A 25,375-nucleotide genomic window follows, 5' to 3' on the forward strand; every position below is an offset into this window, starting at 1 on the left:
TTGCAAATTCGCAGGTGTAATGTGGGCGGCACTTAATCTAAAAAGCGGTTAGCAAAGACAGAGAGGGCACGAATGCGCTGCAGGAGGAGGTGTGCCAGCTTACCGGCCCAGCCTGATGTTCAGCGGAGATTAGGCTGCACAAGATGAGAAAGAGATCTCTGGGTTCAAATCCGCCCATACTGACAACTTAATACTGAATCAAAGCGATCTGAATCACGGGACAGGCATCTGACTTCTTTCGCCGTGAGCTTCTGCTCCCAACCAGCCCTTAATTTACCACGCCTGCTTCGTGCCAGGTGCTTCTGCCTGGCGTACTGTACCTTTGGCAAAGCAGTGTCAGGCCTACCAAGTAGAGGGTGAGTCAGACATTCTTTAGAACTTGGGAGTTCTCACCTTCTCCACAAAAGATGAATAACAGAGCAGAATAACAAAGAGTTGGAAGGGACCTTAGAGGTCTTCTAGTCCAATCCCCTGCTCAAGCAGGAGACCCGCTACCATTTCAGACAAATGGATGTCCAAGTCTCATTTTGAAAACCTCCCGTGATGGAGCATCCACAGCTTCTGAAGGCAAGATGAATGTTCTCACTATCAGGAGCTTCCTCCTCATTTCCAGATTTGTTCTTTCCTTGATTAATTTCTATCCGTTCTTCTCCTGCCTTCTGGTGCTTTGGAGAATAAGTTGACCCACCCCCATGTTTATGAAGCCCCTTAAATATTGGAAGACTGCTATCATGTCACCCACAGTCCTTCTTTTCAGTAGACTAGAACAGAGTTCCTTAATGTTTCTGGCTTTGCGGGCAGCTCCATTTCCACGAATGGTGTGCATGGACGCCCTCCGCTCACACAAATGGAGCACACGCACACAGCCTCACCCACTCGCCGGTTGTTTCCATGGCCCAATCGTCAACCTCTCACGGCCCGCAGATTGGGGACCCCCAGACTAGACACACCCAATCCCTGCAGCTGTTCTTCGTATGTTGGCCCCTCTGGCTCCCTCTCTTGTTAACATCAGTATCAAAATATGTTGGTACGCCAAATCCCACGACGGCAAACATGGCTTGCTCGAATGCCAGGACCTGCTAAAACGCTATTCCTAAACCTGTCCAAATAGAACCAACTTTGTAGTTTGGGAATGCAGTCTCTCCCCCCCCTCCCCCCAATGTTTATTTGCAGGCTACTTCTGCAGTTTGGCAGATCGAATTTCACCAGGCTCAAGGTTGACTCAGCCTTCCATTCTTCCGAGGTGGGTAAAATGGGGACCCAGATTGTTGGGGGCAAGAGGCTGACTCTCTAAACCACTTAGAGTGGACTGTGAAGTGGTATATAAATCTAAGTGCTATTGCTCCTTTTCTCCTTCCATCCATCCATCCATCCATCCATGGTGCACAGTGGTTAGAATGCAACAGTATAGCAGGCAGACTATGCCCAATGCCAAGAGTTCAATCCTGACTCGCTGAAGGTTGACTTCCAAGGTCAGTAAAATGAGGACTCAGATTGTTGGGGGCAAGAGGCTCTGTAAACTGCTTAGAGAGGGCTGCAAAGCACTATGAAGTGGTATACAAGTCTAAGGGCTATTCCTTCCTTCCTTCCTTCCTTCCTTCCTTCCTTCCTTCCTTCCATCCATCCATCCATCCATCCATCCATCCATCCATCCATCCATGGTGCACAGTGGTTAGAATGCAGCATTACAGACTAATTCTGCCCACAGCCAGGAGTTCAATCCTGACCGGCTCAAGTTTGACTGAGCCTTCCATCCTTCCGAAGTCGGTAAAAATGAGGACCCAGATTTTTGGGGGTAAAGAAGCTGACTCTGTAAACTGCTTAAAGAGGGCTGTAAAGCACCATGAAGTGTTATATAAGTCTTTGTGCGATTGCCTTTGCTATTTGCGCACCAGCCTCCATGGGTTAAGCCTCTTTATAATTCATGCCAAGATGGCAGCTGAAAACATTTCCTGCTGTTTCCAAGAGCGATGTGTACCGAGCGAGGCTTTTCTTAATGAAAACGGCAACGCCCCGGCGGAGCAATCCGAGCGCGCTTCACACCGACGCCAAAATCTTTTGAGCAGCATCCCAAACTTCTGGTGGAAATCCATCTTTTGCTACTTTTCGGCAAAGATCCCAGCGCCGCGCTTCACTGTGTTATGGAGAGAAGCCTTTACCCCATGGCTGGGGGTGAAATTCTAGCACATCTGGAAGAGAAGAAACAAATTGAGCTAAATGAATCCAGCTTCCTGGCAGAATAAAACCCATCGTTCTCCACGTTTTGGTAGGAGGGCTAGGAACTCAAGAGCCAAAACGCAAGAGGGATTCCTCCCCGGCCTTGGTCATTGTCCAAGCGTAGCACCCCAGCTGTTGGAGCGATTCACAGCTTCTGTTTTATCCCCTGGCTCTTTGGCTAATTCAGCTCATCCGTTTTTCTACATTAAGCGATAAACAACAATTCCACAGGGCCCCCGTGTTTGTCCTTATCACAGCGCGACTTCAGGGGGGAAAAAAAATGTGCTTCCCCATGAATGTTAATCACCGAGCAAAAACACAGCGATAATTAACAGGAATAATTGTGGCTCTGCTTGGTACTCCAGGCAGAGCATTAGCAAGTGACTTTGCATGGAAATAGAGGGCCATTCCAAACCCCCAGAAGCAGGGGTGAAATCTGAACCGGTTTACTACCCGTTCGCTGGCTGCGCATGCGCGCCAATCATGCATTGTGTGTGCGCATGCGCAGTACACACCAAATGTGCGCTGTGCATGCACAATATGCGCCAAAAAGAGGCTTGAAGTGCCCTTGAAGTGATGTCCCAGTGCCTGGAGGCCGTGCGGGCCTGGATGGGGAGAAACAGGCTCCAATTCAACCCCTCCAAGACCGAGTGGCTGTGGCTTCCGGCATCCCGATATAGCCAGCTGATGCCATCGCTGGTTATTGGGGGTGAATCACTCGCCCCCACGGAGAGGGCTCGTAACTTGGGCGTCCTCCTGGACGCACGGCTGTCTTTAGAAGATCATTTGACGGCCGTGGCCAGGGGAGCTTTTTATCAGGTTCGCCTGATACGCCAATTGCACCACTTTCTAGATCGGGACTCTCTACGCACAGTCACTCAGGCACTAGTCACTTCCCGCCTGGACTACTGCAACGCTCTCTACATGGGGCTCCCCCTGGGGTGCACCCGGAGGCTCCAGCTGGTCCAGAACGCGGCCGCGCGGGGGATTATGGGGGCAACGAGGCGCTCCCATGTGACACCTCTCCTGCACAAGCTGCACTGGCTCCCGGTGGTCTTCCGGGTGCGCTTCAAGGTGTTGGTGACCACCTTTAAAGCGCTCCATGGCTTAGGGCCGGGGTACCTACGAGACCGCCTTCTGCCACCAATAGCCTCCCACCGGCCAGTACGCTCGCACAGAGTGGGCCTCCTCAGGGTGCCGTCTGCCAGACAATGTCGGCTGACGACTCCCAGGGGGAGAGCCTTCTCTGTGGCGGCGCCCACCCTCTGGAACAACCTCCCCCCAGAGATACGTACAATAACAGACCTCCAGATTTTTCGTCGGGCCCTGAAAACCCATTTATTTCAACTAGCTGGGCTGGCTTGAGTTAAATTTTAAATTGATTTTAAATTGGGTTGTTTTAATTTACGGCCAAAATATTTAATTATTTTAAACTGCTTTTAAATTTTGTATGTATTGTTTTTTACTTTGGCTGTTCACTGCCCTGAGTCCTATTTCGAGAAGGGCGGTATAGAAATAAGAACAAACAAACAAACAAACAAACAAACAAATAAATTAAATAAATAAGTAGAACAGCTGGGGGGGAAATCAGCTGTGGCGCACAAGCTTGGGAATCTTTTTTAAAAAAATTTTAAATCATTTTCTACTACCGGTTCTCCAGAACCGATAGTAAAAAATGCTTTTAAAAGGTAAAAAAAAAAAAGGTTCCGACGATTATGTGCCACAGCTGTGATCTTCAGAACCTTTTTTTTAACCTTTTTAAAGCATTTTTTTACTACCGGTTCCGGAGAACTGGTAGTAAAAAATGCTTAAAAAGTTAAAAAAAGAAGTTCTGATGATCAGCTGAGCGGCATGCGATCATCGGAACTTTTTTTTTTTTTTTTACTTTTTAAAGCATATTTAACTATCGGTTCCGGAGAACCGGTAGAAAAAAAATGCTTAAAAAGTAAAAAAAGAAAAAAAAAGTTCTGATGATCGCGTTTCACTCAGCTGATCTGCGGAACTTCTTTTTTTTTTTTTTTTACTTTTTTTACTACTGGTTCGGCGAATCAGTAGCATTTTTTACTACAGGTTCAGGCGAACCGGCCCAAACTGGTAGCATTTCATCCCTGCCCTGAAGATGGAGGACTGCTCCCCCCCTCCGTTTCCTAAAGAATAAAGAAGAGAGGGTCCATCAAAGGATTTTGGAACATTTGCTCATGTTTTCTATCTCTACAGTCCCAAAGGTGCTTTTTTTCCAAAGGCTAGTCGACTTTGTTTTTCCTTGAAGACCTTTCGCTTCTTATCCAAGAAGCTTCTTCAGTTCTTCTTTAGTTCAGAACTGGAGAAGCTTCTTGGATGAGAAGCGAAACGTCTTCAGGGAAAAACAAAGTCCAGTTGCCTTTTTAAAAAAAGCACCTTTGGGACAAAAGTGACCTCCATAGATATCTTTACAGTCATGGCCCAAACGCAGTCCTCTGGACAGTGACCGCAGCAGGTTTTCCTCCATCCTTGCAGCCAGTCGTAATATGAGCCATAGGGAGAGGTAGATGGAAGCTTATCAAAGAGAGATTCAACCTAGAATTAAGGAGAAATTTCCTGACAGCACAATTAATCAGTGGAACAGCTTGACTTCAGAAGTTGTGGGTGCTCCAGTATTGAAGGTTTTCAAGAAGAGCTTGGGGCAGCTATTTGCCCAGAATAACAATAGCATTTAGACTTCTATACCGCTTACAGCACTCTCTGAGCAGTTTACAGATGTCAGTATATTATCCCCAACAATCTTGGTCCTTCATTTTACTGACCTCGGAAGGATGGAAGGCGTGAGTCAACCTTGAGCCCATCAGGATCAAACTATGGACAACGTTTGCCTGCAATACTGCCTTCTGACCACTGAGCCACCAGGGTTCACTCCAGGAATGGTATAGGGCAGTGATGGCTAACCTTTTTGCCATCGCGTGCCAAAAGCGTGGGAAGCATGGGGGTGGGTGGGTCGCGCGCACACATGCCCACACCCATAATTCTATGTGCCCCGCCCCGTGTGCGCACGTTCCCCCCGCTTTTGTCATGTGATGGCATGGTGGGCCCGGGAGGCCCGGTTTTTTTGCCCTCCCCAGGCTCCAGAGGCTTTCTAGGAGCCTGGGGAGGGTGAAAACGGCCTTCCCCACACACCCCCGGAGGCTGGAAAAGGCCCATTTGCCAACTTCAAATGGGCCGTTTCTGGCTTCCGGAGGGTCTCCGGGGAGAGGGAGGTCGTTTTCACCCTCTTCAGGCTCCTAGAAAGGCTCTGGAGCCTGGGCAGAGCAAAAAACAGGCCTTTCCCAACCACCCCCGGAGGCCGGAAACAGTCTGCTTTCTGACTTCCGGTGGGCCGAGAAGGCCCGAAAATCTGGCACCAGAGCTGAGTTCACGTCCCCACCGATATGGCTCCACGTGCCACTTGTGGCACGCGTGCCATAGTTTCACCATCATAGGTATAGGGTCTCCTGGTTGAAGAGGGGGTTGGACTAGAACAGCAGTCCCCAACCTTTGGGGCACTAGGGACCAGTTCCATGGAGAGAGGTTTTTTTCCATGGACCGGAGGGGGTGTGGTTTCACATGCTGCCTGCATCCCATGGATGCAGAGGTGGTATTCAGCCGGTTCGGACCAGTTCACCCGAACCAGTAGCGGAAATCGCTCACATTTGCGAACTGATAGGGAAAGTAAATGAATGCCATCCCTGCATGGATGGGGCTTTGCATGCTGCAGACTGGTGCCAGTACACGGACTGGGGATTGGGGACCCCTGGATTAGAAGACCTCCAAGGTCTGATATTTTGTATTCTGTCAGTATTAGGACGAGTTTCTTAATGGCCACACCAGTTCAGTACTGGAACCAAGAGAAGTGGCGAGCTCCATTTCCCTGGAATTGTTACAAGTGGAGGCTAAGCAGCCATCAATCTGGGATGTCTCAACTTGAAATAGAAATATTGGGCTCGGTAGGATTGTACGATTTTTAATCATTGTTTCTATACACCTGGTAAATACAGCAAAACAGTGATTTTATGCGGTGATATAGCAAAACATAGTAACTTTATAATCCCTCCTTTTATCTAGACTCAATGCTCAAAATTTGCATCGGTGAAAATATATTCAGATTGAACAGACATTGGACTTTGATGGACACCTCTTCTCCCAGGTGGCCTACAGAGTCAAGGTCTTACTTTAATGAGCTCGTTCTTCTACATAGCCAACTGGACTTTGGGGACAAGATTTCTAGCTAGCTCAGCTTTTTACTTCGCATGTAAAAAGGGAAGAAAAAAAACCAGGAGGGTACACACAGCCTGCAGCCATTGTCTAGACCAATGTATCACAAACACTACAGTTTACACTGCAAGGCAGCGTGGTCCAGAAATTAACCCTTTTGTCCATTTACGCTTAAATCTATAGGCTCAGAAACAGTAACTGTGAGACTTTGGAGTCCTAGTGGACGATCTCTTAAACACGAGCCAGCAATGTGCAGCAGCAGCCAAAAAAGCTAATACAATCCTGGATTGTATAAACACAGGCATAGAATCAAAATCACATGAAGCAGGGGTGAAATTCTACCGGTTCGGACCGGTTCAGGCGAACCGCTTGGGATTATTGGCATTGGTTTGCCGAACCTGTAGTAATTACCCCTCCTTGGCCCCACCCACGCTCGGCTGGTCTTCGCTCACCTCTTCCAGCCGCTCGATATTCCACAGAATTCAATGTTAAATGCAGCAGAGAGGATGCTAACTTTTCTCCCTCCATTCAGAATGGAGCTGCTGCAGCCTTTCCCTTTAAGGTAGTCCCCAGCAGGGAGGGGGCCAGGAGGGAACCATAAAGGGAGCAGCAGCTCTGTTGTGAATGGAGGGAGAAAAGTTAGCATTCTCTCTGCCACAGAATTCAATGTTAAATGCAGCAGAGAGGATGCTAACTTTTCTCCCTCCATTCAGAACGGAGCTGCTGCAGCCTGTCCCTTTTTAGGTAGTCCCCAGGAGGGAGGGGGATGAGGGGGGGAGCAGCTGGAATGGAGTCGTTTTTGTGACAGGCAGGAAAATGGGGAAGAGGATTTTCCTGCCTGTCATCCATTCCTCAATCTCAGCACAGACTGAGGGAAGGATGCTAGGCAGGAATATTCCCCTCCCCATTTTCCTGCCATTCGCAACAAGGAGTGGCTGGGAGGGGAGGGGCCGGTGAGAAGCCCCTCGATGTGAGTGATGAGTTGGCCACGCCCACCCAGTCACATGACCTCCCCCCAACAAGCCACGCCCACAGAACCAGTAGGGGAAATTTTCTTCCCTGACGTGAAGTATTAGTACTGCTTTCTAAATCCTTAGTAAGACCACACCTGGAATACTGCAACCAATTTTGGTCACCACACTACAAAAAAGATGTTGAGACTTTGGAAAAAGATCAGACAGGGAAACTAAGATGACCAAATGTCTGGAGACTAAAACATATGGTTGCAGGATTTGCGTTTGGCTAGTCTAGAGAAAAAAAGACTAGGGGAGACATGATAGCAGCATTCCAGTATTTGAGGGGCTGCCACAAAGAAGAGGGGGAGGGTCAACTTATTCTCCAAAGCACCAGAGGGCAGGACAAGAGGCAATGGGTGGAAACTCATCAAGGAGAGAAAAACCTAGAACTAAGGAGAAGCAGGGAGGACAATTAACCAGTGGAACAGCTTGCCACCAGAAATTGTAGGTGCTTCATCACTGGAAGTTTTTAAGAAGAAACTGGACTATCATCTGTCTGAAATGGTATAGGGCAGTGATGGAGAATCTTTTTGGTGCTTGGTTGCATGGAAACATTGCAAACGCATATGTGCGCTCGTCGGGCCCACGTTCTGGAAAAGCCGAACTTCCAGGTTCTAGCCCGCATGTGCGCCCAACAATCAGCTGGCCGGCACACATCCGCAAGCCAGTTTTTGGCACTGTCGCACGCGCGAAGGGATCATGCTCCGAAACAGCAGAACTTCCAGGTTCTGGCACATATGTGCACCCGACAATCAGCTGGCCGGCACCCATGTGCACAGCGGTTTTCGGCACTGCCCCGCGTGTTAAGGACAGCTGATCATAGCGCGCACATGCGCACCAGAAACCCAGAAGCCAAACAGGCAAGGCCGCGCGTGCCGGGCGACATTTGGGCACACGTACTACAGGTTCGCCATCACAGGTATAGGGTCTCCTGCTTGAACAGGGGGCTGGACTAGAAGACCTCCAAGGTCCCTTCCGGCTCTATTCTGATTCGAATTCTAAATAATTCCACTGGCACTTAAGTAGACTTGGGGACTGCCTGGCCTTAATAGCACCGTTCTGTTCAAAATGTCAACTTTCTAATTTCAGCATTTGTCTGACATTTTGTTATAACCTCAGGCTCAACCCTTCCAAGACTGAGTGGCTGTGGCTCCCGGCATCCCGATATAGTCAGTTGACTCCATCACTGACTATTGGGGGCGAGTCGTTGGCCCCCACAGAGAGGGCTCGCAATCTGGGAGTCCTCCTGGATAGGCAGCTGTCCTTGGAGGAACATCTGACGGCTGTAACCAGGGGGACCTTTTGTCAGGTTCGCCTGATCCGCCAGTTGCGGCCCTTTCTTGATCGGGATTCCCTGTGCACAGTCACTCATGCCCTCGTCACCTCTCGCCTTGACTACTGCAACGCTCTCTACATGGGGCTCCCCTTGAGGAGCACCCGGAGGCTCCAACTGGTCCAGAATGCAGCAGCGCGGGTAGTGACGGGAGCAGCCTGGCGCTCCCATGTAACACCGCTCCTGCGCGAGCTGCACTGGCTCCCAGTGGTCTTCCGGGTGCGCTTCAAGGTGTTGGTTATCACCTTTAAAGCGCTCCATGGCATAGGGCCTAGCTATCTTCGAGACCGCCTGCTGCCACCGACAATCTCCCATCGACCCGTGCGCTCCCACAGAGAGGGCCTCCTCGGGGTGCCATCAGCCAAACAGTGCAGGCTGGTGACCCCCAGGGGGAGGGCCTTCTCTGTGGGGGCACCTACCCTCTGGAATCAATTGCCTCCAGAGATAAGGAGAATCCAAGACCTCGGTGCCTTCCGCCGTGCCCTTAAAACCTTCCTTTTTCAGCAAGCCGGGCTGGCCTAATTTTTTAAGTGTTTTTAAGTGTTTTGTTTATTGTTTTTAATTAATGGGGCCAAATTTATATATGTATATTTTAACTGTATTTTAATATTTGTACTTGATGTTTTTACTTGGCTGTTCACCGCCCTGAGTCCTTAGGGAGAAGGGCGGTATACAAATTCAAAATAAAATAAAAATAAAATAAAATAAATAAATAACCTGTGCTGGAATATGCCGAACGAAAGTTTACTGTGGAGCGAGTTCAAATATTTGTCAATATATTGGGGAAAATTTTCCCCTCTCCATAATACCAAATGCCTGTGCATTGCGTAGAGCAGTTGGGCCGGTAGGTTAGAGCTGATAAAATGTTGATGGAGTGTCAAGGAAAACAAAATAAAAACCCTTTCAAAATATTACATATTTTAATAAATATTAATATAAATATTACCTTTTTGAGATGGTATTGGTACAAGCAATCTTTTACTGTACTTGTTAATGAGAGCAAAATTGTGCATGTTAGTTAATCCTATTTCTGCGTTGTTTTTAGAAGACACTTTAAGTTGAATCTCCAAACTCAAATCCCGTTGCTCGTTATGGATATTGTAGTCCAAAGCAGACCCGGTTAGCTCTTGAATATTTTTATTTTATTTTTCCTTTATTGTCACTGAGCAGGTGGCCATATGTTGAAACCTCTCCTGTTTCACAGGCTGTTGCTATAATTGGTTCTTAGTTTGTTACCTTTTATTGTGGCTGTGATGAGGTTTTGATTTCATATTTTTCGTTATTGGTTAACTTGACAGTGATAAATACTTGAGCTCCAAATCAGCATGTTTTCCCTTCAACACTAATCAATTATTATGCATTCACGTTCTGGAAAGTGCATTAATTGCAAAATTGAAATTAAAACAGCCTTTAAACCTTTGCACAGTCTCTCTGTAGCGTAGTGTGGAGGGGGGGGTTGATCCCTGAGGAGTGAATCATTCCATCTGTAGCCTCCGCTAGAACCTCAAGAGACAATTAGGTGCAAAATTTCCTCCTCCTTTTCCTCCTCCTCCTCGCAGTCCCCAATTCCATTTCACAAACCCTACACCCTTCTAACACGGATGATGTGACCTAGTTGGGCCATGAAATGTCTGCAAGGAAACAACCAACTTCAGAGAGCTCCAAGGACTCCACAATCCCCCTTCCCCTTCTCCTTCTCCTCCTCTTCCTCTTCCTCATCTATGCTTTAGAGAAAAGGGGAGAAAGAAAAAAGATTACATCCTTAATTCAAAGGGAATATTGCTTTGTGAGTCACAACTCAATAATTATTTCTTCTTCTTCTTCTTCTTCTTCTTCTTCTTCTTCTTCTTCTTCTTCTTCTTCTTCTTCTTCTTCTTCTTCTTCTTCTTCTTCTTCTTCTCCTCCTCCTCCTCCTCCTCCTCCTCCTCCATCCTCTTCCTCTTCTTCCTCCTCTTCCCTCCTCCCTACTAATCCTTTAGAGAAAAGTGGGGGGGGGAGAAAAGATTACATCCTTAATTCAAAGGGAATGTTGCTTTGTGAGTCACAACTCAATAATTATTTCTTCTTCTTCTTCTTCTTCTTCTTCTTCTTCTTCTTCTTCTTCTTCTTCTTCTTCTTCTTCTTCTTCTTCTTCTTCTTCTTCTTCTTCTTCTTCTTCTTCTTCTTCTCCTCCTCCTCCTCCTCCTCCTCCATCCTCTTCCTCTTCTTCCTCCTCTTCCCTCCTCCCTACTAATCCTTTAGAGAAAAGTGGGGGGGGGGAGAAAAGATTACATCCTTAATTCAAAGGGAATGTTGCTTTGTGAGTCACAACTCAATAAAATGTATGGGAGGGAAATGGTGGCAAAGGGCAAGCAAAGAAAATCAAATTGCAGTGTGTGAAACGATTTAAGGAGGGACCTGGGGAATATATAATCTGCAAACTGCCAAGTTAGAGCACGTATAAAATATACAAACAAGCTTGATATTTTTCCCAGTTGATCTCATTATGGGGTATGCTTGGGATAGATAAATTCTGTTAGGAAACATTAGTGTTGGATTTTCAGGGAAAGAAGTCAGATGTAATACGTTTAACTGATTCCTTCTTGTTTTGACATATAGGTCCTTCCTTCCTTCCTTCCTTCCTTCCTTCCTTCCTTCCTTCCTTCCTTCCTTCCTTCCTTCCCTCCCTCCCTCCCTCCCTCCCTCCATCATTGACCTTCCTTCCTTCCTTCCTTCCTTCCTTCCTTCCTTCCTTCCTTCCTTCCTTCCTTCCCCTACATCTTCACATTCCACTCATTTCTTTCTTCCCTCCCTCCCTCCTTCCTTCCTTCCTTCTCTCCTTCCATCTCCTGTCTTCACATTCCACTCCCTCCCTCCCTTCTTTCTTCCTTTCCCTCCATCTCTCCCTCCCTCCCTCCCTCCCTCCTTCCATCTCCTTCCATCTTCACACTCCATTCCCTCCCTCCTTCCCTTCTTTTCCATCTCCTCCTTCAAAGAAGTGCATTTATAAAGGCAAACCGTTTGCCTTGCTTTCAAGTTTGAAAATCAGAAAGAACTATTTTCCACATTCTCACAGCCCTTCAAATATTGGAAGACAGCTAACCTGTCTCCCCTGGTCCTTCTCTTCACTAGACTAGCCAGGCCCAGTTTCTGCAACCGTTCAGCTAGATCTTCTATTCCAACTTCCTGATCAAGCAGTAGACTCTATACCATGCCAGGCAAATGGGCTGCCCCATCTCTTCTTAAAAACCGCCAGTGCTGGAGCATTTACAACTTCTGAAGACAAGTTGTTCCACTGATTAATGGTTTTAACTGTCAGGAAGTTCCTCCTTATTTCCAGGTTGAATCTCTCTTTGATCAGTTTCCATCCGTTGTTCCTTTTTTGGCCTTTGCATGCTGTGGCATGTAATATGGGGCAAAACTCAAAACTTAACAACTCTTTCGCTTAGCCACAGAAATGCGGGGCTCCACCTCTAGACGATTTAGCATGCTTTGTGGGGAAAAAAGGGGGCCACTTTCTATCTCGCTGAGTTGGATGCTGCAGAGCGGCTGCGTGTAAGAATTGAAGCTGTCCGGATGCCGCCCTGCGCCGTGTTCACTCACCAGATCTCCTGGAGCTTCCTCTCTTCGTTTCGTTTGCCAAAAAAGCAGCATGTTCCTCAAAGTTCCCGTCGTGTGCGTTTCTTTAAAAGAAATAACGCGGAGGGCCTAAAATTAGAACCCTGAAACAAAACAAAATTCGAGCAGATGGCACGGCGCGTTAAGAAGAGCATGATTTATTTATTTATTTTTTAAAAAATCTTTAAAAATTGTCATGGGGGGGAAATCCCACCGCCTGTCAGACCAGCTGCGGCTTCAGATCGGGTGGAAAATGAAGGCAGATGATTCAATTTGGATCCTGAACCGAGCCTTTATTTGCAAAAGCTTCGGAAGGCGTGCAAGATGATAAACAAATCTACGGATACGGCCAAAGATCAGACCGAATGGGCTTCCTTCGCAGGCAGTTGAGCTCCCGTTCGGGGCAAATTGGCTCTGATGGGTTAATGGGGGTGAGGGTCAGCGTGCACAACATCCTTCAGAACAAGTTAAGAAAAGAATTTGTCTCCTTTTGCCCCCGAAACTCCCAGTGGCCCTCCGAAGGGAAGGCAGCTTTGGAGAAATCGAAGCCTGCTTATTAATAATGAGCGGACTGCAAGACTGCTTACAAACGGAAAATAGAGACAGCATATTTATGCTCGCCAAAGGAACGAGTTACAGAGTTTACAGATTAACAGAGTTGGAAGGGACCCTGTAGGTCATCTAGTCCAACCCCCCACCCAAGCAGGAGACCCTACACCTGTGATGGTGAACCTATGGCACACATGCCAGAGGTGGCACGTAGAGCCCTCTCTGTGGGCACACGCGCCGTCGCCCCAGCTCAGCCAGCTGGTCGTCGGATTTCCGAGACGCGAATGTGCACCCTCCAGCTGGTCGTCGGATTTCTGGCACTCTGCTTTGGGCACTTTGTGCCAATAAGGTTCGCCATCACTGCCCTACACCATTTCTGACAGATGGCAGTCCAGACTCTTCTTGAAAGCTTCCAGTGATGAAGCTCCCATAACTTCCGAAGGCAACTTCTGTTCCATTGGTTGATTGCTCTCAGAAAATTTCTCCTTATTTCCAGGTTGAATCTCTTCTTGATCGGTTTCCATCCATTATTCTTTGTCTGGCCTTCGGATGCTTTGGAAAATAGCTTGACCCCCTCCTCTCTGTGGCAGCCCCTCAAATATTGGAAGATGCTATCAGGTCTCTCCTGGTCCTTCTCTTCACTAGACTAGTCAGGCCCAGTTCCTGCAACCGTTCATCGTATGTTTTAGCCTCCAGGCCTTTGATCAGATAGATTGAGATTAACAAAGTTGGAAGGGACCTTGTAGGTCATCTAGTCCAACCACCCCACCCAAGCAGGAGACCCTACACCATTTCTGACAGATGGCAGTCCAGTCTCTTCTTGAAAGCTTCCAGTGATGAAGCTCCCACAACTTCCAAAGGCAACTTCTGTTCCATCGGTTGATTGTTCTCACTGCCAGAAAATGTCACCTTATTTCCAGGTTGAATCTCTGCTTGATCAGTTTCCATCCATTATTTCTTGTCTGGCCTTCAGGTGCTTTGGAGAATAGCTTGACCCCCTCCTCTCTGTGGCAGCCCCTCAAATATTGGAAGACTTCTATCATGTCTCCCCTGGTCCTTCTCTTCACTAGACTAGCCATGCCCAGTTCCTGCAACCGTTCATCGTTATGTTTTAGCTTCCAGTCCCCTAATTATCCTGGTTGCTCTTCTCTGCACTCTTTCTAGAGTCTCAACATCTTAGCTAGCTTACTTCTTGGGACCCCCCAAAAGTAACTGGAGTTGGTTAATAGATGTTTCCTAACAATTTCCCAGTCCTCTGACACCTCCGGTAATCACTCCTTGGCATCATTTCATGCAAAATCCAGAAAGTAACAGAAATGGACATGATTCTGCAATTCTCGTTGACCCGGGGAGTTTATTTAGTCTGTATGCATGAATTTTAAGGATTTTTTAATTTTAAGAATTTTATGAATTCTTAGGATGGGTGGCTGGTTTTTTTTTTTTTTAATTATTAAATAATAATGGGTTCTGTTCCATGCTGGCTGGGGAATGCTGGGAAGCAAAGTCCACGCGTCTTAAAAGTCGCCAAGTTTGGAAAAAAGAGGAAAAACAATAACAATTGGCTGGGGAATTCTGGGAGTTGAAGTCCGCACTTCTTAAAGTCGCCAAGTTTAAAGGACCCTGGTCTCCACTGATTTATTTTTCAGGAGGTTCGTGTCTATAGGTGCACGTTTTAAAGTTGGGGGGGGGAGGAAGAATTAAGGCATCGAATTGGGGTCAAAAGAGAATATCGTCAGTTGTGTTTCTGTCTCTCTTCTGCACAGCTAAAACTTGGCAAAATCAGCTAATGGTGCAAAGAACGGCTTCAAGCCACCCACCCTACTGGGCACGTCCATTTCAAAACCGGTGTTGCCAAGGCATCCCCTCCAGGGGTGAAATCCAGCAGGTTCTCACAGGTCCTGGAGAACCGGTAGCAGAAATTTTGAGTCGTTCGAAGAACCGGCAAATACCACCTCTGGCTGGCTCCCGAGTGGGGTGGGAATGGGGATTTTGCAATATCCTTCCCCCAGGTGTGGGGAGGGAATGGGGACTTTGCAGTATCCTTCCCCTGGAGTGGGGCGGGAATGGGGATTTTGCAGTATCCTTCCCCTGGCACGCCCATCAAGCCACGCCCACCAAGCCCCACCTCGCCCACCAAGCCACCACCCACCAAGCCACGCCCACAGAACTGGTAGTAAGAACATTTGGATTTCACCACTGATCCCTCCCTCCTACCGAAACCAATAGCTTGCATTGTGCAGAAAAACCCAGGTTGTTCTCCCAGATCAGACCTGCGTGAGTTTCATTAAGATAATTACCAGTGAATTAAAGCAGGTTGTCTGACTGTTCTAGCAACGGGGGGGGGGGGGGGGAATGGACTGCGAGGGGGGGGTAAACATCCCTGCTGGCAATCGGCAGCTGTAAATGGACAAGATCTGCCAGAAAGGTGGACGATCTTCGTAATTCACAGCAGCCAACAAGGGACAGAGGGTACCGAAAGAAGTTTCATAATTGACGTTTACCTGGAGAGGTTAATGGCGACGTGGGTACCACTAATTTGCTCGCCCACCGTAGCCCTCGTTAGGTCAGATCCCTCTTTGTGCCTCGCTGTGTGCGACGTTGTTTTATTCCACTTCTGCCTGCCACGACCGAGGAGGCTCGGTTGGAAACGTGGGCTTGTGTAACTTCGGAAGAGAAGGAAAAATGGAAGATAAATAAAGAGGACTTGCCGTTGTGTATAATGTGATCAAATGAAGCGATGGGGAGTTGTGGTTGTGATAACGCTTGGCCGCACAAGCCAGATGTTTAGACTGGATTTGGCATCCTTATCCACGTATTATTGTTATTTCTGTAGAGCTGACAATTCCCAGCTCCTAAACCCTCAGGGAGCAAATATATTGAGGCGGGTGGGGAGGCATATTGATATTAACTCAACTCTGATAAAAGAGAGAAGGGGAAAAAACTCAAATGGAACCAACGTGGTTAAATCGAAGCATCATGTTAGAATTTTGCAGAAATCAAACCTCCAAGTCGCAGGTCAGGTAAGTATAAATTGAGGTGCTGATTCAAACAATGGAAAACCAGCGTTACCTGTTCCTTATAAAATTATTGTTTTGGAAATACTTCAAAGCTACTGAATTATTATTATTTTTTTCATATCAAAGGAAATCGCTTTGTCTCAATGCAAGAATGTTGTTTCCTAAATATGTCAGCGAAAGATGGTTTTTATGTCCAGGGTTTCCTAAACTTCCACAGGAGGCATGGATCAATGCTAAAATGCCCATTTAACCTTCATGAAAGGGCTGATAAGGGATGTCTCGGCAGTTAAAGATACTGAGCTTGTCAGTTGGAGAGCTGACAGCCGGGATTCGAGACCCAAGCTTAGCGCAAACGGGGTGAGTTCCCGTTTTTTGGTCCAGCTCCTGCTCACCTAGCAGTTCAAAGGCATGCAAATGTGAGTAGATCAATAGGTACCACTTTGGTGGGAAGGCAACTGTGTTCCATGCATCTTTGGCATAGAGCCATGCTGGCCACATGATCAATTCATTGTCCAAATTGTCTTCGGACAACGCTGGCTCCCTTGGCCAAGAAACAGAGATGAGCATCGCGCCCTAGAGTCGGACACAACTGGGCAGGGGAAACTTTTACCTTTAGAAAGCTGGTAATAAAACCTAAAATTCTACCTAGCATCTTGGCTTTGGGTTGTTGTTTTTTTCTGTGTTATAAAAAAATTTGCAACCTCCTTGGCTAGACGACTTCCTGATGCTAAAATAGCCTGCCTTGGAATGAGTATAAAGGTAAAGGTTCCCCTCGCACATATGTGTTAGTGTTAGTCGTTCCCAACTCTAAGGGGCGGTGCTCATCTCCGTTTCAAAGCCGAAGAGCCAGCACTGTCCGAAGACGTCTCCGTGGTCATGTGGCTGGCATGACTCAACGCCAAAGGCGCACGGAACGCTGTTACTTTCTCACCAAAGGTGGTCCCTATTTTTCTACTTGCATTTTTTTTTTACCTGCTTTCGAACTGCTAGGTTGGCAGAAGCTGGGACAAGTCACGGGAACTCACCCCATTACACGGCGCTAGGGATTCGAACCGCTGAACTGCCGACCCTTTCTTCGACAAGCTCAGTGTCTTAGCCACTGAGCCACCACATCCCTAGAGGAATAAGTATAGCAAGTCCAAAAGCCTGCATGTCGCTGGAGCTATCAATACATAATGAAAGAACAGGGGTTGGCCGGATCTTGAGGCCATCTTGCCACCTTGGGGTATAAAGAAGACCTGGAACGTCATTCATTTAAAGTCAGGTGTTTCCCAAATACATTTCCAGCGTTCAACCCCATTTTGGAGAGATACCTGAGCCTTTGGGCCTAAGCCAGGTGTCAGCAACCTGCTGCTCCGGAGCCGCATGAGGCTCTTTGGGTCCTCTGCTGTGGATCCCTGTCAGGTGATCCAACCCCTGGCTGGCCCTGCCCTCCCAGTCACTCCTCACCTGGCCTGAGAAGGTAAGGGCAATGGCTGGTGATGGAGAAGTGGCTGGGGCAGAGACAGAGAGATACAGAGGGGGGGGGAGAGGGAGAGGGGGGGGAGGGAGGGGAGAGAGAGATGTCAAAAGGGTTTTGTGGTTCCCGGTGTTTTTTAACAACCAGTTCTCTGCCCTAATGACCAGCTGGGTAGACGGGCTGGGGGGGGGGGTTCATGTGACTGGTGGAAGTGAGTGACATCGAGTTGGCCACGCCCACCCAGGTTTTGTGGCTCCCGGTGTGTTCTTTTCTGTAGGAAACGGGTCCAAATGGCCCTGTGAATGTTTAAGGTTGCAGACCCCCTGGCCTAAGCGAACTCTTTACTAAATGACGATGTGGTTTCTTCCTCCTTTACAGATGAAGGTCCCAGCGAGACGGGGTGGCAGGAACAGTGAAGATGACAGCATCCGGGAAGCCACCAGCTCCCAGCTCAGTAGCTCAAGGGACTGCCTCAGCGATGTGAGTACCTTACAAGAAACCCCGGCGGCTCTCTATGGCTGCCGTGTCATCAACCTTGCCTGAACCAACGTTGGCGTTCAGAGGTCAACGTGCCGTAACCTTCTCCCCCCCCCATCCCTACATCATAACAGAGTGTTAATGTGAAAGTTGGTTGAGCTCTCTTGCAAACACTATAACTGTGCTGGTGAACCTCCTGGGGCTCCTGCATGCGTAAAGATCAGCTCGCCGGTGTTCATGTGCGCGCCAGCCAGCTGGTCTTCGAGTTTCCGGGGCTTCTGCAGGTGTTGGCCGGCACGCATGCATGTGCTGGAAACAAGAAGACCATGTGGCCAGCGCGCACTTGCACACCAGCCAGCTGGTTTTTGAGTTTCCAGGACTCCGATGCGCGCATGTGCGCACACCCACACATTCCAGTTTGGGCACTCAGTACCAAAAAGGTTCGCCATCACTGCACTATAATCACCTCGCAAATAAGATGACCAGGGAAAGAAGAGAAAGTGGGGAGAAAACCACAGAGTTGTTCCTATGTTGGGAAACTGCCAGCCGGGCTGGAAGGGAGGAGTCAAGCAGGGAACTAGCCTTGAGTCGTTACGCAGCCGCAAGAGGTATTAAGCCTGACCCATCTCTTAAGGTCTGTGAAGGTCCTTATTTGGTTGTTCCCAGAGGAAAGCAAGCAGCCTGGGCAGACAGGTAGTCCTCGAGTTATCACTACAATTGAGCCCCAAATTTCTGTCGTTCAGCAAGACATTAGTGAAGTGAGTTTTGCCCCATTTTTACAGCCTTCTTTGCCCCAGTTCTTAAGTGAATCACTGCCATTATTAAGTTAGTATCAGGGTTGTTAAGTGAACCTGGCTTCCCCCTTGATTTTGCTTGTCAGAAGGTTGCAAAAGGGGATCGTGTGATGACACCCCCCCCGCCAGATACTGCAACGGTCATAAATATGAGTCGGATGCCAAGCATCTGAATTTTGATCACATGACCATGGGGAGGCCACAATAGTCATAAGTATGAAAAATGGTCAAAAGTCACATTTTTCAGTGCCGTGGAAACTTTGAGTGGTCATTAAACAAACGATGGTAAATCAAGGACTATCTGGATAGGCAGAGCTCAATAAAGTTGCTCACCTAAGCTACTCAGGAGTGGTTCTGGTTGCTGACACTTGGCAACCTGGGAAGGAAAGACAGACTCATTGGGCTGAATGAGCGTAGCCTGCAAGGCAGTGGGGAAGTATGCAAACATGCCTTTTATGCTACTTCCCCCGCCCCCCAAATTAAATATTAGATGGTTTTCCTGTATTCTCACTGGCTCAAGGTTGACTCAGCCTTCCATCCTTCTGAGGTCGGTAAAATGAGGACTCAAGATTGTTGGGGGCAAGAGGCTGACTCTGTAAACTGCTTAGAGAGGGCTGTAAACTATGAAGGTGCTATATAAGTCTAAGGGCTATTGCTAGTGCCCTTCCTTCCTTCCTTCCTTCCTTCCTTCCTTCCTTCCTTCCTTCCTTCCTTTCTCCCTCCCTCCCTGCCTCCCTCCCTCCCTTCCTCCTTCCTTGCTATTGTTCTTCCTGCCTGCCTGCCTGCCTGCCTGCACAGTGGTTAGAATATAGTACTGCAGGCTAACTCTGCCCACTGCCGGCAGTTCGATTCTGACCGGCTCAAGGTTGACTCAGCCTTCCATCCTTCCAAGGTCGGTAAAATGAGGACCCAGATTGTTGGGGGCAAGAGGCTGACTCTGTAAACCATTTACAGAGGGCAGAAAGCTGAAAGTATATATGTCTAAGCGCTATTGTTATTGTCCTTTCTTCCTTCTATCCTTCCTTCCCTCCTCCCTCCCTCTCTCCCTCCCTCCTCCCTCCCTCCCTCCCTTCCTTCCTTCCTTCCTTCCTTCCTTCCTTCCTTCCTTCCTTCCTTCCATCCATCCATGGTGCACAGTGATTAGAATGCAGTATTGCAGGCAAACTCTGCCCACTGCCAGCCATTTGATCCTGACCAACTCAAGGTTGACTCAGCCTTCCATCCTTCCGAGGTGGGTAAAATGAGGACTCAGACTGTCGGGGGCAAGAGGCTGACTCTGTAAACCGCTTAGAGAGGGCTGTGAAGCGGTATAGAAGTCTAAGTGCTATTGCTATTGGTATTCCACTGATGGGCCTATTTTAATTCCTCTGCCTCTGAGCTTGGTAGGAGTTGGGATTTGAAGGATGGAAAAAGCTTCATTGCCTCCCTCTGAATTTCCCAATTGCCGCCTTTGAGTGAAATGTTATGATCAAACAAAAACCAAACGGTAGCTTTGTGTATAAACACCCAAATGGGTCCTTCCCCCCGCCATCTCCACCCCCCCTTTTTTTTATTCCCTTTCAATAGCCGAGAAATCAATGGAAGTGCTGAGATAATTTTATGTGAAGCCTTTTTTGTGTGTGTGCATGTGTGCGGTGTTAGCAATTAGCATTTCGCCTTCATTAAAACATGATTTTTTGCTAATTAGGCCCTTCCCCGTTAGGAGAGATTTAAATGACGAACAATAATCCAACGCTGGCACCAGGCATGTCTGAAATATTAAATTTAACATTTCAGTGGCGAGCCCCGCCGATGTCCCAGGGAGACTTAAGTTTTCATGTTGAGTTCTATTAATGTGAAATATGGTTCACATAAGTAAAACCTGTCACAGGGAAAGCAGTTCTTGCCAACTAAATTCAATTGGACAGTTAATTTAGCTTTAAAATTGAAAACACTACCTCTGTTTTGAGATGCGAGGGGGAGAAAAAAACAGCCTTTGATAAGCCTAATGTATTTGCTATTAAGGCGCTCAGAGCTTACACCCCTGAAGAAGAAGTGGGGGGAGGGAAAAAGGGAGCGGGGGGGGGTAAAACAGCTCCCACAAATGTGTTTAAAAGCCGAAAGTATTTATTAAAAATGTCAGCTGAAAAGTGCTCTTGGCAGATTAAAACGGGATTCAGCTTTGACGACTCTGACAGCCCGACTGCGCCGCCGGTAGAAGCGACGGAAGGAAGGAGGGACTAGAATTCGGGCTACGTGTGACGAGTGCGAACAGGCGACGTGGTAGAGGGGGAAAGGAGGAAGGATGGAGAGCCCACATCCTTGTGTCCAAGGATGGAAACAAAAACTGGGAAGCCAGAGGGGAAAAAAACTGGAGGTGGAGGAAAGGCCTGTGAAACCCTTCTTAGAGGCAACTCAACCATGTTCGACGTGAGGTTGTGGGTGGGTGTTTCCTTGCCGCCTCCCCTCGTTTTCTTTGTGGTTGCAGCTTTTTGGGCGGTTCCCATCTCTTGTAGGCCTGGAGAGATTCTCTCGGTCTCATGCACACAGAGATACAAAAAACACACATCAGAGTATCTTTGGTCCGTCTTGTTCTTTTCCACCCTGGCTAGTGGGAGCTTGTGAGAAGCCCTCAAGCAGATCCTCAGGAATAGAGTGAATTAGGGAGGTGCCTCCCTGAGCTGCCTGCAAATATTCTCTTGCTCTTCTGGAATACTACTACTATTACTACTACTACTACTACTATTACTTAATAGAAGAATAGAATAGAATAGAATAGAATAGAATAGAATAGAATAGAATAGAATAGAATAGAATAGAATAGAATAGAATAGAATAGAATAGAATAGAATAGAATAGAATAACAGAGTTGGAAGGGACCTTGGAGGTCTTCTAGTCCAACCCCCTGCTTAGGCACGAAACCCTACACCACTTCAGACAAATGGTTATCCAGCATCTTCTTAAAAATTTTCAGTATTGGAGCATCCTTCTCCTCCTCCTCCTCCTTCTTCTCCTCCATCAAGATCATCTTTCTTACCCCGTCCGTACAGATAGCTTCAAAAGCTATTGCATAAGACTGGAAAAATGGGCTCTTCTAAGATTGAAAGAAAGATGCTTCATATGCATTCCTGCTCCCTTGCTTGCTAGCTAGCTCATCCATCTTCCATATATCCCATTCATCCATCCATCCATCCGTCTATCTATCCCATCCATCCACTCACCCATCCATCCATCCATCCATCAATCCCATCCATCCATCCATCCTCTATCCACCTATCCCATCCATCCATCCATCCATCCACTCACCCACCCACTCATCGCTGTAACGCAGATGCTACTCAATTTCTGGAGACTCTGGAGCTCTTGGCCAATGGCAACCCCCTTTTTTGAAGAAGTTATACCTCCTTATCCATAAATACCTAGTCAAGGCTCCATCATAAGGCGTAGCGAAATGATTTGAGTGACTGTTGGTTAAAGCCAATGTGTTTGAGACCTCCAGCAAAGTGGAAATATTCTCCAAGGTGACTTAACAGGTAGAGAATGGATTGAGCAGAACCCCACCCCCCATATGAAAGAATCACACAGATAACTCCTTTCTGTGGGGTCCTTGATGCTCTCTGAACTTAGCTGTTGACTTCTGGGAGCACCAAGGACCCCACAATTCCAACCCCAAACTACAGATATTCTCTTTCATCAGAGTTTGTTTAATCTGCTACCACGTTGGTGTTATGAGGAAGAACCAGAAGTTTTGTTTTTTTAAAAAATAAATAAATAAAAGCCTCTTTAACCAAAGCAGATCTCGGCATCCATGTCTCTTCTCAACTCTGCCCTCAGATGCACTTGAGATGTAAGCTGGTTTGCAAACCATGCTATTAAATAGCTAATCTCCTGCCCTGCTCGGGTGAGTCAGAATGAAAGTCTGGGCCACAGGCTCTTCACATGTCAGAGCAGAAACCTTGGCGGACTCGGTTATAAAGCAACACACGATCCAGATGCTTGGCTGCCAAGATTTAGATCAGCAGCCCCTGGCTTGGGAACCCTGGGCAGAAGCAGGAGGATCATGTCAGCAAGGGTGAGGCAACCTTGAATCCTAAAAAAAATTAGGTTGATCTTAGGAGGCATGCGGTTCGCTAGCATTTTGGTCATGTTCTCACCATCTAGATCCATAAAAATTTTGGGGAGCAGGTTCCCCCCCCCCCAAAAAAAATGTCTGTAATGGAATGTGTGGATGGCCTTGGAGTGGGGGAAGAGGAAAGGAAGGAGAGGGAGGGAGGGAGGAAGGAAGGAAGGAAGGAAGGAAGGAAGGAAGGAAGGAAGGAAGGAAGGAAGGAAAGGGGAGAGTGGAGTCTGAAGATATAAGGAGATGGATGAAAGAAAAAGAAATAAAGGAGGAGGAGGGGAGGGAGGGAGAAAGGGAGGAGGGAAGGAAGGAGGAAGGAAGGAAGGAAGGAAGGAAGGAAGGAAGGAAGGAAGGAAGGAAGGAAGGAAAGGCGAGAGTGGAGTCTGAAGATATAAGGAGATGAAGGGAAGAAAAAGAAAAAAAGGATGAGGGGAGGGAGGGAGAAAGATAGTTGAAGGAAGGAATGAAGGAAAGGTGAGAGTGGAGTCTGAAGATATAAGGAGATGGATGGAAGAAAAAGAAAGAAAAGATGAGGAGGGGAGGGAGGGGGGAGGGAAGGAAGGAAGGAAGGAAGGAAGGAAGGAAGGAAGGAAGGAAATAATCAGACTTAGGAAACAATCAGATAAGGGAGGGAGGAGCCCTCGGTTGCTTAACAGTCAGAGGAAGAAACTTAGGAAAGATCCTCCCTAATTACTCAGGCAGTTCAAAGTAGTCCTGGGAAGTTTGTACTTTCATACTCGCAAGCGTTTGTGTAATGTAGCTTTACACTAAAGTAGAATTAGCCTATCTCGTCGTCTTTCTTTCTTGTCTGGTTGACTTTCTTGAGGGCTGACAATCGGGCATGAAGAAATCTTAAAAGAATTAAAGAGGCAAACCCCGATGACTATTTGGATTAAAACGAAATGGGAGGGGGGGGCAACCTTTGGAGTCATCCCAAAAGAATAACGGAGTTGGAAGGGACCTTGGAGATCTTCTAGTCCAACCCCCCTCTTCAAGCAGGAGGCCCTGTACCGTTCTGTGGCTTCCCCTTCTGCTCCTTCATTCCATAATTGTCCTAATTCCCCCACCCATCCACCCACCCCCACCGCCATGTTAAAAAAAATAAATAAAGCCACCTGGCACTTTATATAATGGCTTGTTTTTTTTTTAAAAAAAAAGGGGGTTATCTTTTCTTGACCCATCCACTTATGGAGAGCCCGTGTTTTTTAATGGATTTTTTTTCCCCGTTACTAAATGGAACCGATTACTGCTTATTATCCTCTAAAATAGAGCCCCGATCTGCCCACAAGAAACAGCAAATATTTGAAAGCTGTATTAATTGGAAATGTAGGGAAGGAGAAGGCTGGGTGGGAGGGATGATGGGGTGGGGTGGGTGTCATAAGAGTCACAATTTGGTGCTCTGTGTGTGTGGGGGGGGACGACAATGAAATTGACTGCTCCGTGGTCTCCCCTGTTTGTAGGGAAACTGGTTGCCGTCTAACCCTTCGATTCTCGGGGGCATCCCTGGATGAATGGGGTGGGGTGAGGGGCACAGCAAGAGCCTAATGGACTGATAGACCAAAGCAGAGAGCAAATTGGCAATTAGAGGCAGGTTGGTTGGCTGCCACCTAGGAGCCCCAAGATGGAAATTAGAAACATGAAATATCAGCCATAAATAGCAGCTGGTTAGGGAGCAGCTTGCGAGAAGCGGTTGCCACCTCAGAGTAGGTGGCGTGGAGAATTGGGCACGTGTGTGTCGGTCTAGGGGGGGGGTGATTTCATATTTCTCTGCCAGGGGCAAGGAATCAGGGCCACACGTGAAAGTCCAGTTGAACTAATTTATTGCTTTTGCCCGTACAGCTGGTCCTCGACTTAACGACCACAATTGAGCCCCAGATTTTTGTTCCTAAGCGAGACAATTGTTAAGGGAATTCTGCCCCGTTTTGCAATCTTTCTTGCCACGGCTGTTAAGTGAATCATTGTTAATTTCCTAACAATCATGGCAGTTGTTAAGTTAGTAATTACGGTTGTTAAATGAATCTGGTTTCCCCGTGGACTCTGATGTGGTCTGTCGGGCGCCGGCTCCTCCAGCAGCCCAATCAGAGGAGGAGGTGTGGGAGTCAGGGCAACCTGAGAGCTCCGAGGGGGAAGAGGGAATGGAGCTGGCAGAGAGAGAGAAAGAAGCGGAGCCTGGGCCGTCCATCAGCCCTCAGATATGGAGAGTCAACAGCCTCCAGGTCTGGATGGCTGATGAGGAAGAGGAGGAACAGCTGGGTCCAGTGCCTGATATGCGGATGCGCAGAGGAGAGGAGAGCAGTGGAAATCTATGGGCCGGTCCTCGGGACAGAACAGCCAATGCTGCTAGCGAAGCCCCACCCTAGCTCTGGGGTTAAAAGGCAGGGGGCGGAGATAAATAAATGTGGCAGATAATTATTCATCTTGCGGCCGGCCGGACTTGTTAGCCTGCTGTGAGAGAGAAACTTTTTGCCGGGGCTGCCGGTACTCCTAATAAAGGAATTTTTGAGTTACGGTAACTTCAGAGCATTTGTCGTGTTTGGAGAGCTGGGTCAGAACAGACTCTTGTTTGTCAGAAAGTCACACAAGGGGATCATGT

At 47.7% G+C, this 25,375-nt stretch overlaps 1 protein-coding gene across 13 annotated transcripts in view; it reads left to right on the plus strand.

Moving 5' to 3' along the window:
* Nucleotides 1–25,375, plus strand: part of FBRSL1 (fibrosin like 1) — a 610,981-nt gene that overhangs the window by 239,461 nt on the left and 346,145 nt on the right. For all 13 annotated transcript variants that reach the window (XM_070950588.1, XM_070950595.1, XM_070950590.1 and 10 more), the window contains one exon: nt 17,791–17,892. In XM_070950588.1, coding sequence (XP_070806689.1) covers nt 17,791–17,892 — 102 coding nt within the window. The remainder of the gene's footprint in view (nt 1–17,790; nt 17,893–25,375) is intronic.

The sequence above is a fragment of the Pituophis catenifer genome, unplaced genomic scaffold (assembly GCF_029215685.1).
Source record: "Pituophis catenifer annectens isolate HBS135680 unplaced genomic scaffold, rPitCat1.0.hap2 SCAF_10, whole genome shotgun sequence".
Lineage (NCBI taxonomy): Eukaryota > Metazoa > Chordata > Lepidosauria > Squamata > Colubridae > Pituophis > Pituophis catenifer.